Here is a 19416-nt window from a genome sequence, read left to right as displayed (position 1 = left end):
AATTGAACAGTTCATTTAGTATTTATATTAATATCAAGGACTGCAGGAGCCAAAGTAAGTGTTATCATCATCTGAATTAAATATCCACTTAAAGTGGGTTATGTGATGTTAGTGAATCATAAGAGACAGCGCTGCTTTGAAAGAACCTTCCCAGTTGATCATTAATTAGTCAACAGAAAGTAATATCCTCACAAACCCTTGTTGCCTGGCTCCATAAAAGCAGTCCAAGCATATAAACATGCAGCCCTGGAGTGAGGAAGATGCAGATAACCCTAGTTGAAGGACAGCGTCTCTCATGACATAACCACCCAGCTTCCATTACACTACTTACATAAGAAAACAATGTTCAAGGACACAAGGACAAAGCACAGAAGCAATCGTACTGCGAAATCAATGCATTTTTATTTTTTTTTATTTTTTAGGTTGTTTTTTTCAAAGACGTCTGAAACATTTGTGGTGGCATCATTGCTGCTATAGCCTCTAAAAGACCTCGAATAACCAAAGTGCTAGAATAGTTACATTTCAATGGCTTCACGCTGTTAGTAAGAATTGTACATCAAAAAATCTGCTCAGGTGAAAACACATATCAAACAAAATTGACAAAAAATTGATAGTTCAACCATATCAAAGGATCCTCTACCCCTTGATTGACATAGTAGTATAAGGGGATGTGGTACAGCACCCTACCTGACTTTCTTTAACCCCCCCACCCCACACCAAAATTACATAGTTTTCATGTCCACAGCATAGACATCAGCATACTGAGCCATCGCACCAGTAGAACACCACACTTGAACTACATGGGCATCTAATGAAAACCAATACAAAGATAATTCCTAATGTAATGTAAAGTAAAACTTTGCCAATGAGCTAGTGAAAACAATTCTATTCGACACTGCATATACAGACTCTCAAGCCTAAAAAGATCACACAGTTTCAGAGTTAAACACAATTTATTTAATGCTTAAATAATTGTTTTTGACCATCCAGTGTTTTTGTCATACAATATGCTATTTAGAGCTACAATCAAATAATGTCTTTATGTGTCCTTAATGTGAGTAGGATTTAAATTAAGGAAATACTTCACCAAAAAATCCAAAATGAAATGCCCCAGTTTTCCTTTAATACCACAGCAGCCGTTAGAAAACCAAATTGACACACTGCTAAAATGATTACAAACAGTCTAACAGTGTACAGAGACTCCTACACCTTATAGCCAATACGCACGATACAGTTATAATTTTACAGCGAGCCAGCCTACTAGCATTTACATTCAGATAATTTCGTCCTTGTAGCAGAAGCTGCCCTCCCGTTTTACATACACAGACAAGACATCACACCCTCAAGAAGCTATAGAACTTTTTTCATTCTCACCCCCATCATGATAAATGCTTTAATGGTATCCTTTTTCAATTTAAAATATAAAATCGGTGACAAATGTTTGGGCTATATGTGTACACAGATAAAGGGTTTTTATTTGTCATTTGAATACAGTGTTTGCAAACTTGTAAAAATTGTACTTAAAATAATGTGAACAGCATGCATGAAAATATGAGTACTCTGAAAGGCTGCTTTTTTGCAGGATTAGATCCACTCCCACTTTGGGAATTACTGAAATTTGATTTTCTGGAAATTTCTTCTGTTAAAATCAAACCAGCTCTTTTTTTTCATGTACAAACATTATACCTGCTCTAATAATTAATTATACAAGAACCTGTGAAGTTACACTCAAATCTTTAAAAGTGGAACCGTTTCAATAAATTTTTGAAAGCACTTGAAAAGGTTACTCTCCTCAGTGCGTTCTCAACCAGTATCCCCCCCCCCCATTTTTTTTTAAAGAATTTTACACATTGTAATTTTATATACAGAGAAAAGCTTTTGTGTTAGTTTAAGTTTTAAAAAGGAAGAAAAAAATCCCAAAACAATTTACATCTTGACAACAATGGGTTCAAGAAAAAACCATAAGGCGAGTGTTGAAGTTGAATCAGAAGTGTTCCATTAGATTTTTTTTTTTGTGTTATTGTGTCTACTTCATTCTTTACCATCCACCACGTGGACTGAGTTCTTGTGCCATCTTTGGTCACAGTTGCACCTGTGTGGTTGTCAGTAAGGGAGTCTGTCTGTCTGTCTTCGTTTTTCACAACAAACGATGCTCCTCAAAAAGGCTCTCGCATCACCAGTGGACCGATGGCACGTGTCGTCTCGCACAAAAAACAGGAAGCAGAATCATTGTCCAACGCGTCCACCGCAAGTCAGAGAGTGAGAACCTCCTGGGTCTTTTTGATTGACAGGAAGTGAGTTTTTCATGCTCATGCGTAAGTCAGAAGGGTCGCCTCCTCTCACATGAAAACCATTTGTTTGAAGCAGATAGTTGCAGACTGGACCCTTTTGCCTGAAGGCCACAGTGCAGCTCTTCAGCCCTCTGAACACTTCTTCCCAGGAAACATCGAACTTGCTTCCTGCACATCTGCAAGACACAATATAGTACATAAGACATGGAAGCACCTTTTATTTAACTGTTAACAAGTTTATAGATTACAATAGCAATAATTTTTTGATCAAAATCATTTTTAATGCCATAAATTTCCTCAAATTAAAAGGTATATGATTTTTAACCGAAATATCTTAACTTACATGTGACAATTTTAATCAAAATGGTGATATAATGGCTGATATAATACTATTTTTCTTTGGGAAAACTCTTTTCATGGCAAAAAAGTGTTGTGGTCTGAAAAGAGGACATGTTAACCAGAGCTGATGGTCCGTGGGTTGTTAGCCATATTATATCTCAGTCAGTTTTGTACAGATGGAATGATTCACCGCAAACATAACATACGGGTGAACAGCAGTAGGGATTAGCAGACTGGCCGGTGGGATAACCAGCCCTTTTTGGACGCACAATGCTGCTACGAGTTGGGGATTTAGTGAACAAAAACAGGCGAAGGAGGGCATCAGTGGGGCAATATAGTGCTGAGGTGTGTGCCGTCCCATCGGCCCTGGCTCCTTTGTAACTGTTCCCTATTCACACACACTCAGTGAACACAGGGGGCAGAAATGTTGCCAGAGGATCAGCCCATCATTTGGAGTCAGTGGGAAAGGGCAACTACCTGAGGGGAGGGGGTGTAAATTAAAGGAATAGTTTGATATTTTGAAAAAAAAAAAAAAAAAATGTTTTTCTTTTTTTCTTCTTCTGGGAATATTAAAACCACTCATACCTCAGTTATAAAAAATGCAATATCATGATTGATTAATAATGTAATTTTGATCACAGTACTGTTTGTATATATGAGACACAATGTTTTCCTAGTGGTGCTTTAAACTTTGAGAGAGAGAGAGAATAAAAAGGGGATGACTAAGTGTTGAATAATTCCTTTTAAGTAAGGCGTTACTGAGTGCAATGTACTTAATGAGAAGAGAATAAAGTACCGGTATATACGCAGACTCAAGTACAGGGCCTATGCATCAATGAGGAGAGGTGCTTGTTGTGTTGCAGAGAGAGGCAGGAAGATACTTTACCTGTTGGAGCACAACTATCCCTATGAGTGGAACTTCTTATCTCCTGACCTTCTGTCATCCTTCCGCCTGCTATTCCGTGAAACATCTCCTTGCTGGAAAAACAAACACAAAGAAATACACAGTTGAGACACAGTATAACTGTCATCTGGAGGGAGGAAAACAAGAGGCAAACAAACACACAAGCCTGTAACAGCAGAGTGAGATAAAGGAGGAAGTGAACTAGACACACTGTACAAATCTGAAACTGTTAGTAGCATCTTTATTGTAAGGAATTTGATTAGGACCAGAGCCACACACCAACCAGACAACCTGGGAGAAGAAAAATGATATTAAGTGTTAGAAAAGCAAAGAGTCACACTGTATTTTCACACCAGAGTCAAGGGACTCATTAGTCATACTGTTGACTAATCAGTTGAACTCTTCAAAACACCATTAAAACAACCCAGTCAGCATCCCCCTTTGTTATGCAAAAACAATGGACACCACACAATGTCAAAACACAAAATGCAAGGTTGCACTTCAAATGGTGACATTTTTGCCCAGAAGAGAAATAATGAGGAGCGTTATCCCAAACCAACTAATCAAGTCACAACATGACCTGTAGCACTGGGTGTAAACATGATCACATCTAACTGAGTCAATTTAGACCAGTTGTTTGACTTAAAGCTGCACACAAAGAGCAGTGACATGTCTGTCTGAGGTCTTCAATACCTTGAATTAACATCCGATGTAAATAAACTGTGCTGGGTCTTTCTGTAAACCCAATTTCTCCTAAATAAGCACCAATAATATGTGCTGTGTGGACTTTTATATACGTATGTTTCTATTTAATAAACACCACTTATTTCAAATCATAAGAAATAATATCAATGAAATACTGCAGGTTTGAACACTGCTTGGCCAAAGGACATTCATTTCTGATGGACCTGCTAGTGGGTCTCTAAGATACACACAGATAAATTTGGTGCTTTTTAACTCATACTCTTGCACGGTGCAGCTTTAAATCAAACATCTGCATTAGCTGTGAACATCCCACAAGCTGATTGTTTTTGGACAGGAGGATAACAGCATCCCAAGGCCTCCCATTTAGGTTAGACTTTGAACCACGGCACACAGTTAGGTGTCTTCTTGCCAACCTCAGACCCGTCCTCCCGCAGAAGGGGACTGCCCTGAAGGTCTCGGTGCCACCCGTGACCTCGTTGGTTTTCCGGTGTGGGTGTAGAAACCCTCCGAATAACCTTCCTGATCACCTGATCAATGCAGAAGAGTGTCGACAAAGGAAGAAAAGATCTCATCTGCTTTTGTAAAAACATCTCTACCCGTGGTGCGGTTTTAATTCAGAGCTGAATGGACAATGGAAATGAATATGAAGTTGTACGTTACTTTTCTACTGATGAGGTTACCATCATGGTCCATATAGTGTTCCTCTGTAATAGACTCGCCAGGGATATTCTTTGCTTCTTCACCCTGTAAGCATGTGTGGTTAGGACATGAACATATGCTCACAAACGACGGATTCAGAGCTAATGAAACAAAACTTCACCATCACCACACCGAAACGGCATCGCGAGAGAGACGAGCATCCATGTCAGAAAGAAGCTGAGCACTAGGTTAGTCTTCAAACAATACCACGTATATCCACACTTACAAAGAGGAGTAGAACTACCTGCAACCAAGCACAACTACTATGTTGCAAACCAGACTGATCGGTTTAAACCAAGGCAAACCAAACCAAACCAACTCAAACAAAGGCCCAGCCAAGCTCTTCTACACCAGCCTTTCAGTGTACCTTTAAAATGAGACGCCGTCTGAAGATTCTGGTGGTTACAGTCTGTTCTTCCTCTGAACCAGAATCTACACTAACCTGTTGCCGGGGGAAAGGTATTATGAGGTCGTTACATAAACACATACACGGAGTCAGGAGGAGGGAGAAGCACATGTAGGCATGAGTATTAGTTATAAGAGACACAAAGCCTTTATGTAGGCCTACTTCATCTCCATCATGGTCTGCTGGACCAAAACAAGAGAAACCTGAAATAAAACATGTTCTTTAGCACAACTCATACAATAGGTTTAGACAATTCACCTGTAATAACAGCACCACAGTGCAGTACAGTGCTTTAGTAGATACAGAGAGTAAAGAGGATCATTTTCTACACTGCACTACAACTACTGCTTAGAGTATTTTCATTTGATTGTGCTCGTCTTTGTTATTGCTCGAAACATTACCTGGACTTTTTTCTCCGACACCAGCGCTCCCTCTTCTTTTTTGCCGTTCGATGACTCCGAGGAGCCGCCCTGAGGTGAGTGCTTCGAGCTGTCGCCGTTCGGTCGGGACCTTCCTGATTCGCCCCTCGACGAGGATGTGATGGAGTCACTGGAGTTCTCTTGGCTGTTGGGTAAGAAATAAAAAAAAATGTGTTGTAGTCACAGGATACTGTACAAAAAAAACACATGATCTCTGAACCAGTATAGATTTCAAATTCAGGTTGGCAGCATATTGTCGGATATCCTAGAGGCTCACCTTTCCCGTCTGTCCAGCAGGTCTGAGCTGACACTGCGGCCTGGCGTTGGCGGCTCCACATTGACGCTGGATGAATCGCTGTGCCAACCTGAAATTGAACACAAGTCTTGTTCTGCCTGTTCAACCTGATCAAGAATCTCCTGAGCCCTGGCCTCGGTCATCTCTTCGTCCTCCTCCTTCTCCTCTGAGCCTTCTTCTTTCTTCACCTCCTCCTCCAACAGAGATCCCAGTGCCTCGGATAAGCTTTGTTTCTCTCCGTGTCCCTCCTCCTCTTCCTCATTGGATCCAGATTCGCTTGACTGAAGTTCGCCAAGCGCCTCAACCCAGGCCCGAGGGGAGAGACGGGCTACAGCCTGGTCATCGGCCGCCTGGTCCTCTTCTGATGCCCCGCAAATATCTCTTTCACTGCCACACAACCCTCCGTCATCCTTCAACTGCAGTTCTCCATCTGTGTCGCCCTCGTACACCATTTCCTCACTGCCCTCATCCACTTTTTGTACCTCTGGTTTTTCATCAATAATCTCTCTGACAGTCACTGCTTCTGTCGTGGTAGACCCCTCTCCCTCTTCATGCCAAACCTCCATCAGATTTTGCTGTTCCTCCGACAGATTCTGCACATCTTCCCCCGCCTCCGCCTCCTCCGCCTTACATGCTGCACCCTCCTTCTCATCCTCAACCTGCTCATTTATCACATCTTTCTCTTCCTCTGCAGATCCCTCCTTCTGTTCAACCAAAATGTTATTTTCCTCTGCCAGCTTAGACCTATCTTTCGTTATCAACTCACACTTTCTTTCCACATTTTCAATCAGGTCTCGCTCCACCCACTTTTCCACTAATTCGTTGCCCTCCGCTACCTCTGTTGCAACCGACTCAACAACCTTCTCTATTTCTTCTGTCACTTTCTTTTCCCCTCCTTTCAAACCTACATCCTCCTGTATCCCATTGGGGGCACCGAACCGCACCGCTCCGTCTCCTATTTGCGCTCTGTCGGGCGATGAGGGGGTTATAGATGACACTGATGACAGCGAAGGGGAAGACGTGGAGTAAGCCATGTCAATGTCTAACTCGCACATCGCTGGGAAGGAGTGCGACCTGGGCTTGTGGCTCAGCTCCATTTCATGACAAGACCTGTCCTCCTCCTCGCTCAACAGCAGCTGGTCGTTCAGAGCGATGTGGGGCTTTCTGACCTTAGGAGGGACAGGATCAGGGAGTTCAAAGGCTGGGAAGGAAAGGGCAAGCTCACAGGGTCTGGGGGGGCTCCTAGGGGGGCTGTCTGGCTCTCCGCTACCGGGCTCTATCTCCGGGCTCCAGGGCAAGGGCTGAGGCTGGGATTCGGCCAGCAAAGGGGTGTCTGGCTCTGGCTGATGGTGGGCAAGGGAAGGGTTTGGGGTGACGGGGAGTTCGGGCTCCAGGAAGTGGGGGTCGGAGTGCAGTGCAGCGGGGGACTGCAGCTCCGCTAGAATGCTCTGATAATCTGTAGGTGACAGGATGACAAATGTAGAGACATATACGCGCACCAAAGCATGCCACAAAAGAATATAACACCGAAAAACAGACACACACACACACACACACCTTAACACATACACCGTATGAGCTGACAATGGCACAGGGACTGAAGTGCAAAGCATGTATCCAGACACCCACTAGCTGAGATGGTGTGTAATAGCAGTATGACTAAGCCAAACTTAAACATATGCAGGAAAATATAATAAATACATATGGGACAATCTATGTATAATTTTTTAAATGTCAAATTGAACACAAATAAAAAATATAAAGATGTATTAAAGATATATAAAGAAATACATTCAAATTGATAACAATCATAAAAGCAATGTGATGTTTTGTCAGTAATTGTTTTTGCTTTTTAGTGAGCCTTCATTCAACAGCTGTGGTGAGGTAAGACGTTGAAAGTGGGACACATTAGTGACATAAGGCCACATTAATCACGTAGCGTGGGCTGTTACGATTGCAAGATGTTAGATATTTGCAAGATGTTAGATATTTGCCAGGGTGTTCTGTTACATGCTCACATGAGATAGCTGACAGATGAGAGATGTGGGCAGAAATTAGGGTGGAGGAGGAGAAAGATACAGGACAGAGTATGCTAAATGAATATTTCTGTCGTGGAAGGGTCAGTGGGAGTTCGAGCGGGAGGTGGAGGAATGGAGGGCGAATAAGCACACTGGCAAGCAGGACAGGGAGACAAGGAGCGGAGCGGAGGGGAGGAAGGACCGGGGCTCGGACAACGGGACCCCGAGGGAGAGATGGGAGGGAGAGGAGACAAGGACACAAGGGAGACGGGGCGGGAGGAGGAGGAGGCCAGCTGTGTTACTATGGACTCTCTGCTTGGAGAGGCAGGGACAGAAGGTGAAGCTTTACCTACGGATGAAGAGGGGAGGGGTGAAACGGGTGTGGTGGTGGTGGGCTCAGATTGGTGAGGGGCGATGGAGGAGGGTTCAGAGGCGGCTGGTTCAAGAAGCTGCGAAGTGTTGGGGGTGGGAGAGGATGGAGCTGAGGTAGGAGTAGGTGACAAAGGTAAAGGTGAGGTAATGAGGGGGATTGGGGAGGATGGGTGGGGCGAGAAAGGAAAGGCGGGGGATTGACGAGGGTCAGCAGGGGGACACTGAGGGGAAAGGAAGTCGAACCGCGGCGGCTCAAACGCCGCCGGAGGTGCCAAGTCTTTGAGCGAGATGGAGGACTCATAACTCGGGGAGCGACGTGGGGTCAAGGGATGGCAGTGGAGTGCTGTGTTAGGTGAGAGGGGAGTGGGTGGGGGCGTTGGGGTCTGTGTCGGAAAGAGGGGGCTGGGTGTCTGCAGGATGAAGGCAGATTCATTGCTTCTGGGAGTTAAAGGGATGATCACGGAAACTATGGGAAAGGGATGAGGCCAGACATGCAGAAGAGATAAAAAAAAAAAGACCAAACGTGCATTGGAGAAAGAGGGAAAAGAATACATGAAATATGGTTTAATTTGAAACATGCGTGCACAACAAGACAATGAATGAATATGAATAATGAGTGATTTGTGGAGGGGGGGGTGGCAGGTGAGGGATGGATGAGGAGAGGGCACACGGAGATATCAGCAACTATGACTCTTAACTTGTTAAGAGCTGTTATGTGCTGTTATCAGCAGTGGGTACTGCTGTGGGGAGGTGATGGGAGGCAGGAGGAGGAGTAGGAGGAGGAGGAGGAGGAGGAGGCAGTCTGGTTTCACAGAGGAAGAGATTCTCTCATCTATCCAAGGAAGGCTCAGAGGAACTGGAGGAGAACTAGGAGAACTATGCTAAACGAAGAGAGGAAAGCAGACTCTACAGGATTATATAACTTCTACTGAAGTCAGACATTAATTGAAAAACATTGAAAGAGGTATGCAATATGCTGCATGCATTAGAATGGGATTTTAACAGCGGATATTGCTCATTTGTGACAACTGGATACACTTTTGTGATTTGTAGAGGCATATTAACCCCCAGCAAGACCCAATTCATATAAATGGTTAAATACATGCCAATTCACGTGAGTGCTTTACAGTGAAAAGCAAGGCAGATCAAAGCAGAGTACTTGGTGTATAAACTGTAAAATATGAGATCAGAAATCAGGAATGGACTTGGGAAACAGCAGGCGCCAGTTGTCCAAACAAAATCCATATCTAACAGTAAATCAGTTTATCTGGAGATGTGCACTAGGACTATTTGCATGTGATCCATGCATTGGCACAACACAAAAGGTAGCAGGGAGAGGTAAGAGGTCAGCTAGACAAAGCTAAACTTTACCATCAGCCTGATCCCGGAAAACAGCGTTATCATCGGCAAAACATCTCGTGCCTGAAATGTTACCATAGTCAAATATTGGGCCCTCCAGTAAAGTCACAATATCCATCCGATTGACTTTGGTCAGCACTGTAGTTAAGGCATCCGCTGTGGAGTAAAAGAAGATGACAAAAAAAATGTAATTAAGTCACCTGAGAAATTATAAAACAAAGTTTGGAGATCAGAGAAAATCTGATTATCTCAATATTTTACTAGAACAAAATATGCAAAAACAAACAAACCATAAATGCAAATATGGTTGTTTGATGTCTGAACGGTTAAGATATGAGCATGAGTAAAAGATAGATAAAAGATAGATAAAAGGAGAGTGAAGAGGATAGACAGGAAAAGAGACAGGAAGAGCTGTCATGGACTACACAGATGTTTCGGGAAAAAACTTAGCAATTTTGTGAGCTAGCACAAGTTAATCTTCTGAAAAAGGAGACAGACAGCAGAGAGAAAGCAGGAGAGGAGAAAAAACAACATTTTTACACATAAAAATAATCTTACTTGTGGCGTTTTTCCCTTCCCGACTGACCCATTTCTTAAGTAGCATGAAGCTCTGTGCTGTCAGAGAGTTGGGGTTCTCTAGTCTGATGTGGTTGATCTCATCCACTGTGAAGTTCATCTCCCGGGCCAGCTCTGTGATGGGATACAAATAGCAACTCAGACAAATTCTCTAACTTTCAAGGACAGTTACGTATTTAATTGTCTGCCAGAGTTTACTCAGAGTGCAGTGCAAACACACAGTGGTGAAATTACCATACAGATATGTGTATTACCTGATAAACAATTCATGATGTAAATTGCTTCATCACTCATTTTAAATTTCACTTGTTTTTTAGGCTCCTCTTTTGAGGGCTACATTTAAAAGTACAATGCTTTGTAGGACATTCTGTTGGCCTGAAGATGGCAGTAAATGCCAGGAAATTTGAGAATGCGAAAGAAAGTGAACTTAAGAGTCAGAGAATGTGTCCCACCTGTCCAACTGAGTCCCAGGTGATCTGCAACGATAGCCATGCGCAAGTCTGTCCGCTCACAAGGACTTTGGGGACCTGGGGAGAAAGAAGATAATGTCTTATCAATACCATTCACATTCCTCTCCCCCTATAGAGTAATTTTAGAGAAAAATAAAGGTGTACGTATTTTTCCTTTTCTGGCCACCTCTTTATCAGAGTAAAGAAAATGAATCAAGATTGTGTTAAAAGCCTATGTGTTCATTTGCAAAAATAGCAATAACAATATTTAGCATATTACTGTAGTCTAGGTTCAATAATTTCCACAGGATGACAAGAAAAGGATATTTCACACTGGAGACATTATGAGCAACTTAAATTATGTTCATAGATTAAGTGGTGTTCTGTGACTGTTTGTGGTATGTATCCTCTAAGCAGGCAGTAACTGTCATGAGAACCACACAAAACAAAGCATAACAGGACTCTCAACGACAGACTCGTAGTTCTACAAATCTAGGGTGGAAAGGTCTATGTTAGGATCTAAAATGTTGACATGCGAAGACGCTTTTGTGTGTTCTTTGCCAACACCAGTTAGTTTAAAAGACAATTGAGAACATGGAAATTTCTATAAGAACAAACTACTATAACTTGATAGCCACCCCGCACAGACAGACAGACAGACAGACCAGGAAGTTGTCAAACAAGGGACTGGTTGTGCCAGTGGACCAGTCACTACTACTGGCATGCTCACGCTACCAAACGGGGGTTAAAAGGGGTTGAAAGAGGGGAACAGAGGGAAGAGAATCTTGCAACAAGGACAATACAGTACACAGTACATCAATGACAAAAAAATAAATTTAAATGACAGCTACTGTTCTGAAGAGAATATGTAAACACGCCACAGGCATTCCAGTCAATCCATTAAACGATCACAACGATGTCATGCAACTAAAAGTGAAATATATAAATATATAGATGTATTTTAAACATAGTGTGAAAGTTTTACAAACTAGGCTTGATCTCCGCGATGGGAGGCGTTCGAGACCCTGTGAGTCCCTGACTGCCCTCCTTCCCACCAGTCCGCCTACTCCTCCTGCTCCTCTCACTGCCGGAGGCCCTGTCCGTCGTCGCCACCTTTGCCCTTACGGACGCGGCCCCGGCCTCAGCCCTCGAACCTCTACCAGACCTGGATGAGCGGGAGGGCTGGGAGGGCTGGGAAGGCTGGGAGGCGTCCGACAGAGAGGTGCTCCGGGAGGTGCTGTCCTCCTCCGACTGCTCTGTCTGCGTCTTTTTCTCCTCGTCTGACAGGCGGTCCACCAACTTTAGCGTCTCCCCGCTAATGTCTTTAAAGTATTCGATGGTGCGCTTACAAATTTCACTAGGGTTTTCCTGCCTGTCCTGTCTACGTGCTCCCTCATTTGTGACATTGCTGACCTGATGCCTGTCCTTCAGTGGGAGCCTTGAGGGCAACTGTATGGCTGTTCTCTCTGAGTCCAATGCCCTCTTTGGCTGTGAGGTAACCCGAACTGAAACAAGTGTGCTAGCTGCGGCTGCGGCTGGGCTGCTCTTTTTAACATCCTTGATCGGTATTCTAGACCTGGGCTCTACTTTGGCTATGGCTGGCTCTCCTCTTTTCCTGACCTCAACTGTTACTGCTCGTTTGGGCTTCTGTTTGCCTATGGCTGTTCCCTGCGTGTGAAATGACCACCCTGATGCTTTGACTGGTAGCCTCGACCTGGGCTGCTTCACTTCACTTTCCTTAACTGTTTCACTTTTCTGTTCTTGTGCCTGATTACTGTTGTGTACATCTACCCTCTCTTCTAAATCCCTACAACACAGTGTTTCTATCCTGCTGGCTTTCTGAAGAGTGGGCTCAGAGGAGGACTGCAAATTAAACACCACGCTACCACACTGAATATAATTGGCCTGAACACTTGAGGACTCGAGGTTATTGTTGTTGTTGCAGTTTTCAGAAGGGTAATCTCTTCTCTCTGATTTGGGCTCAGCATGTCTGCTAGACTGACTCTCTGTACACTGACCCTCTATGCTGATGTATTCTGGCACCATCTGACCCTCTGACAGCTCAGTTTTACAATCTGTGAGATCCCCTGAGTCTTTTTTCACAGTTATCGAGGCAGCTATGCCCATCTTAATTGGAGTGCGTAATTTGGGATCAACCTTAGAGGCTGTGATTGTACATGAGGAGGCGGTCTCAGCTATGGCTTCACAGGAGGGAGCATCAGTACCGGTATAGCCAGTGTCACTGCCAGGCTGTGCAGGGCTGCATTTTGTTGTTGCTGCTGCTGGTGTTGTTGGTGTAGTGCTGCTGTCTGTGGTAGTATCTATAACTTTCACATTCCCATCTACTGTGGCCCTCTCCCCTGTTTTTGACTGAGAGGATACTACCCCCAGGATCTTGCCCCCTCTCCCCTTTTCCCCTGTTTTAGGGTCAGAGGAATGCTCACCAATCTGGAAAAATTGAAGCCTCTCTTCAACAAAGTCCCTCTTGCTCATGTCAATAGCACCACTGCGGGTCATCTCAAACATCTTCCCTTCATGGAAAGGGAAGGGGTTAGGCTCACTAGTCGGTGTGCTCTCATCAGTTGGTGTTCGAGCGGGGGTTGTGTCAGGTGTTGTAGCCTGTGATTTGTCCTCCACCGATAAACCAAAGGGCTTGGGATCCTCCTCTTTTGATTTAGCCTCATAAACTCCCTCATTATCACCCCCTTTGGTGGACCAGGGGTCAAAGTCCAGACCTTTAGTGGCAACAGTTTTGAAGGTTGAATTCAGCTCCTCTTCAAGTTGGTAGGCAAAGTAGTCATCTCCAAAGCCCTGCCTATCTGGATGTCTTCCCTCGAGGGTATAATCTTTTTCATCTCCACTGCTTTTTGCTGAGGAAGTGCTGGTTTTAGACTTTCCATTATCCCCCATTTCTTCACATTTCTCTTCCTCTATCACTTCGAGCTTGGACTGACTAAATGAGCGATCGGTTGTTTTTCCATCATTAGAGAGACTGGATGTTTTAGGGTCCTCACTCAGTCCATCATCCTCATCCTGGAGGTCGTACCCATCTAAAGAGTCTATTTCTGTTGCATCCGTGTCATGGGAGAACTCAGCAGTGGTTGCTATTGAGCAGTCAGTGATCGACTGGTCATTGCCATTTTGCTCAAAGTCAGCATCCTCCCCCTTTACTTCACCATTGATCCCAGACTCCTTTCCATTTCCATTTCCGTTTCCGTTTCCGTTTTTCTCTGTTCGCTTCTGTTTTGTTCGTTTGTCTCCTTCCTCTTTCATTTTGAAGGTGTATCTTTTGATGGGGATGGGATGGAAGACAGACTCATCATCACTCGAGTCGCTGTTATCAGCTCCGGGGGGAATCGGGGATGGAGGCTGTACCCTGATGATTGGCTCAGCTAAGAGGTGCCTATCATGTTCCTCTTGGAGGTTCACCTCCATCATCTCTGTCTCTGCCTCAGATGAAGCACAAGACCCTTTTTTCTCAGGGTCAGACTGCTCTGTCTCTAAAGGAGGAGGAGGCGGAAACTCTATATAAGCCACTCTTTTCTCCTTTGACTTCTGTCTCTCTGTATCCTGTTTTCTACTGTGACTCTCTGAGGAAGATGGCTTAGTTTTTACCTTCAAGGGCTCCTTGTAGATGAAGGTCTTTCCTTCTTCCTCCTCTGACTCCTCTGGGATAGGGCTTGGCATGCCAAGCATGGAGCCTATTACAGACTCTGGTGTTCTTGAGGTCAGACTCATTTCCTCTGAGCTGGGGGTCTCAGGGGTAACAGGACTTTTCCCAGAGCTGTCCATGAAAGTCACTTGCTCTAGAGTGTCATCCTCTGGACTTCCTTGAGGAGATGGAGACTGTTTTTGTTTAACAGTGTAAAATGCACCCCTAGTCTCATGCACTGTCCTACTCTCATGGCTCACTATCTTTTTGTATGTTCCCAGCTGCCCCGAGGCCGTTTCTTTCTCATACTGTTTTCCTACTTGGATGCTAACATACACAGGTAAGGGCTTAATGTCTTTGAAACCCTCTGTGACAACTACAGGAGTTATTTGGTCCAAATACTCTACTTGGTCAACACCATTACAGACTACATTTGACTGGCTACCATCTGATGAGTCTGTGGATTTCTCTATTGATGAGCCACGAGTAGACTTGTTGGATTCAGAGCTACTGTGTAACCTATTACTAGCTAAAGAAGGTATATGAGACCCTACCTTCTCAAATGGTTCAACAGAGGCATCTAATTTTAAAGAGGTGGATTTGTGATTTTCTGAGAAATTAGACGATTTTCTAACAGGAATTTGTGATTCCGAGTTTTTTTTTAGACTATCATTGCTATTTGGACTTTCACGAACAACAAATTCTGTGTAGATTATTTTCTTTGTCGTTTCTTGTCTTTGGGAGTCACTATTATTGCCATCTTTCATAGAATCGTGGATTATTGAATGTGGTAGTTTGGGAGATTGGGGTTTATAGCTCCCATACCCTTGGCTCTCCCATGTTTTGAATAACTTTTTATCCTCCTGATCTTTTCCACTGTTCTCATGCTTGGGTGAAAACTTACTTGAGTCACTATCTCGACATCTCCTCTGGTTTCCTGGACTGTCTGGTGTTTTTGGAACATTGGGACCAGCAAACACTTGATACACAGGTAGTTTACTTTCCTGGAGTTTCCTAATGGGAGGATTTGAGTTTGGGCCACCCTGAGAAGTCCTGTCTTGCCTCTGAGCCTCTTGCTCAAACTTTAGCCTCACTGCGCTCACTTTCGAGGAAGACATTTGAAATGGTTTAGAGCCTTCACCTGTGCTTCCCTGTGATTTGCCATCCCCCTGTTTTCTTGGGTCGGAATCGCTGAACTGCAGCAGTACCCTCCTCTCTGGACTGCTGGGTAAGCTGGCACATTTTCTGTCACTGGAGCTGAACCTGTCTCTAAGCCTCTCTCTGCTCCACTCTTCTCCACTACCCCCATTCCTGTAGGGTGACCTCTCTGGACTACTGTGTGTAGAACTTGGCCCTGATCTCGACTCCCTGAAGTCTGGTCTGCGAGATTTCTTCTCTGGAGATGAGAGCTCATCATTAAGCTGTTCTGTTTTGTCACGAAAAAACTGAGATACCTCACTGAGTTTTTCCTCTGCCTCCTTTACAGTCCTGTCCACTCTGTCCTCATACATAAGCTGTTCTCTCTCCTTAATCTGTGTGTCATCTGACACACGCATCCAAACAGATTGCTTTGGGCTGCCAGGCTCAGAAGAATACTGCAAAAGTGTCAATTTGTCATAGTTATCATCAACACTGGCCATTCTTCCAGATTTGTCAAACACATTTCTTGGTGACCTGAAGACATACTCTGTCCTTGGCCCAACTGATCTACCCTCACTATGGCTTCTGTCTGGCGAATGGAAACGAGATCTATCTCTCAGATATTCCTCTGTGTCAGAATGAGACTGGTCAAATTTCTCAGAGAGTAGCATTTTTTCAGCAAAATTATAAGATTCTCCCCTAAGCTCTGACGACTCATCCTCATTGTACTCTACAGATTGCTGACTAAGTAGCTTTAGTGTTTTGTAGGAGTCATCTGCCATAAGCTGCGCTGAACTAGGGCGACTGTCTTCCTCTTGTGACATCGGTGTGTTCACTCTGGGGGAGTCGAGGTACACTGGAAGTGATTCCTCAGGCTCCTCCTCTTCATGTCTGTTCCCTGGGTAGTAATACATTTCCTTCTCTGCATGGTTTTTTGTCTCTCTGATGATGACCTCTGTTGGTTCAGTTTTGTTGCCTTTTTCAATATGAACCTCAATTATTCTTTCAACCTTGGGTTTTGAGTTGATGTCTTCAAGGACTCTTTGTGATTCCTCATTTCCAGCCTTGTGTTCAAACAGTCCAGCCAGTTCTCTTGAAGGGTCCTTGCCAGACTGAAAAGCCTTCATTATGTCATGCACAGACATAGTTTCCTCACACCTTTCAGATGCTGCTTCTTTGCCAGGTGGTTTGTGGTACACCATCCTGGTGGTGGTAGTGATGTGAGTCTCCTCCTTTACTCTCATCCCTTTTCCCATTGGATCCTCATCAGGGCTGACTTTTATTGAATAGCATTTATTCTGTTCTGGATTTAATGTAGCTTGATTGAGATGCCCTTTAGAATCTGAGTCAATATATCTGACGGGATGTGAATCCTCCATTGCAAGTTGCTTGTTATCCTCTGGGGGCTCATAGCTCCTAATGACATGGACAACCTCAGTCCTAGTCTCAGTGATCACTGGGGGAACTGGGATGTCCTGAAAAAGGGCCTTGGGGCCCAGGCCTTCTGCACTCTGAGGGGCAGAGGGCGTCCTTTCACTCCTGGTCTCAAAGCCACTGTCTGAGAGGGGGCTTTTATCCTGCTCATGTGAGATATCATCAGGGGATTCAAGCACAGTGTCTGCTCCAAAAAGGGCATCTGCTACTTTACTGATCTCTTTTTCTGAAGGTGAAGAACGCATGTTGGGTGGAGGCATTTTGAGCTTGTGCTCTTGAACTGCTATTGTGGGTTTTAGCACACGTTTTTGCTTCTCCTTGCCCTCTCCTTCTCTCCTGCCCTCATCTGTTTTATGCTTTGTGTCATGCATTTTTGAGAAAGAGCTGCTACCAACATCATTGGTCAGGTAGTCAACCACTTTGGAGAGATTGAAATCTCTATCTGGTATTGTTTTTGATTTGACCTGAGGAACCACAGTCTCATATCTTGGTGGATAGCTCCAGTTGCTCGGTGGTTGTTCCACTTGTACTTTTGAGAAGTGAATATCGTCCAAGGGACCCCTTGCCAGAGAAACCCTACCATCCTTCACAGAATCTTTTGTAAGGATTTCGCTCACTTTAACCAAATCTTGTTTGACTTTCTCCACAATCCTATACGGCTCCTCGTCCTCTATCTTAGCCTCTTTTGGAGAATCAGACTGAAATCCTTTGTTGGCTGTGGAATTTGGGTCTGTCTGCAATATGGCTGACATTCGTATCAAGTCCTCTTTCATTTCAGCTACGTCCTTCAGAATCTCTTGGCTGGATGACAGGGGTGATGTGGTGTTTGCTTTCAGGCCAGCAGAAAAAAGAGGGGTTTTGACGGGGGAAAGAGTTCTAGCAAAGGAAGACTGCAACTGAGGATTAATCTCAGCAGGCACCGTCTTCCGTGGGGACAGGAGGGCAGCAGCTGACTTGGACACCTCGGGTAGCTTTTTAAACTGGGGCTCTGGCAGGACATTAATAACCGAGTATACTGGAACAGTCATTGTGCTGGATGTGACAGCAGTGGTGGCATTAGGAGGGGATCTTAGAGGGACATAAAGGGAACTGGAAGCTGAAGATCTCATGGACTGATATGAGGAGGATGCAGAAGAGGATAAGGACTTCAATGTGCCATAGCCCGCAGAACAAGAATTAAATGTTTTTTCAACCTCATCAAAGGCTGCATTAACACTTGTAGTTGCAGCATTGGTGGTTGCTTGTATTCTCTCTTGCAGGCTGCTGGCGAGAAGAGATGTTGGGGATGAAGAGCGGTAATGTGTAGGCGAGACAGTTCCATTGATCAGAGCCGCAGCGCTTGGAGTGTTGTTGGTTTTAATTGGTGATGACAGAGATGAGAAGAGGTTTCTTGCAGGGCCAGTGACGTCTGCAGCAAAAGAACGGACAGAGGAGAGACCAGGGACTGTTTTTATGGGCGAGGAGGAAGATGCTGTGCCACTAGAGCCCCCTACAACAGTCTTGTATGGTAGGGGTGAACTGAACATACTCAGAGAAGATTTGGGGGAGGTTGGTGGGGTCATGCCCATGGATGTTCTTTCAAGAAGAGCATTTCCTCCCCCAGAGGCAGTAATTGGAGAGGTCCTAGAAGACAATGCAGCCAGTCCTTTCATAGATGTAGGGTCTGGGGCACTTTTCCCTGGCGAGGCCAAGGGACTGGGGGAGACCTGGGTAGGGTACTGGGCTTGTTGAACTACAGTTTTTATAGGAGAGGAGATGGTTCTGTAGGATCGGATGGGAGAGGCCATGTCACTAACTGACTTAACAGAGGAGGCAGGTGATCCAGGGATGTTGGTCTTGATTGGGGAGGCAGAGTTGATGGACCAGACAGACTTTAATGGAGATGCAGAAGGTGTGTTGGATGACGAACTGGAGAGGGAGCCAAACCCAGACTTGGCTTGGCCAGGGACGGCGACAGGAACAGGCGACCACGCCTGATAAGATCTCGTTGAAAAGACAGGTTTGTGAGGGTAGCTAGAAGGCTGTGTTCTCGGCGAGCTTCGATCAGTTGTTTCTTCAACAATAATTTAAACCAAAAGCAATAAGGGAGTAAACGTAAAATGTAACGTAAAATAATTTAAAAGAAAACATAAAAACCAGAAAGAGAAATTTGAGTCAGTCAGAAACAGAATTATTCACAACAGCAAGACAGAAGTTTAAAACAACACAACAATTGAAACAGGGAGACTTTAGTCTACATGAAATGTAAGAAAGGTCCCTGATCAAAAATCCAAGATGATATGAAAAGTGATGATCTTAAATCAGTGACTAATGATAAAATATACCTGACTGAGAATGGAGTATGTATATGAACAAAAA

General features: G+C 44.3%; 1 protein-coding gene across 1 annotated transcript in view; it reads right to left on the bottom strand.

Moving 5' to 3' along the window:
- Positions 1–396: 396 nt before the first annotated feature.
- LOC310998495 (ankyrin-3-like) overlaps positions 397–19416 on the bottom strand; it is a gene marked incomplete at its 5' end in the record, with an annotated part of 94715 nt that continues 75695 nt past the window's right edge. The window contains 11 exons of the mRNA XM_083988585.1: positions 397–2467; positions 3517–3608; positions 4653–4766; positions 4900–4983; positions 5306–5380; positions 5746–5908; positions 6041–7514; positions 9820–9963; positions 10366–10497; positions 10836–10910; positions 11822–19111. Of these exons, the coding sequence (XP_083844711.1) occupies positions 3537–3608; positions 4653–4766; positions 4900–4983; positions 5306–5380; positions 5746–5908; positions 6041–7514; positions 9820–9963; positions 10366–10497; positions 10836–10910; positions 11822–19111 (9623 nt within the window). The 3' untranslated portion in view covers positions 397–2467; positions 3517–3536. The remainder of the gene's footprint in view (positions 2468–3516; positions 3609–4652; positions 4767–4899; positions 4984–5305; positions 5381–5745; positions 5909–6040; positions 7515–9819; positions 9964–10365; positions 10498–10835; positions 10911–11821; positions 19112–19416) is intronic.

This window comes from Trachurus trachurus (assembly GCF_905171665.1).
Source record: "Trachurus trachurus genome assembly, chromosome: 15".
Classification (NCBI taxonomy): Eukaryota; Metazoa; Chordata; class Actinopteri; order Carangiformes; family Carangidae; genus Trachurus; species Trachurus trachurus.
Note: the sequence above shows the minus strand (reverse complement) of the source record. Positions and strands in the feature narration are given on the sequence as shown.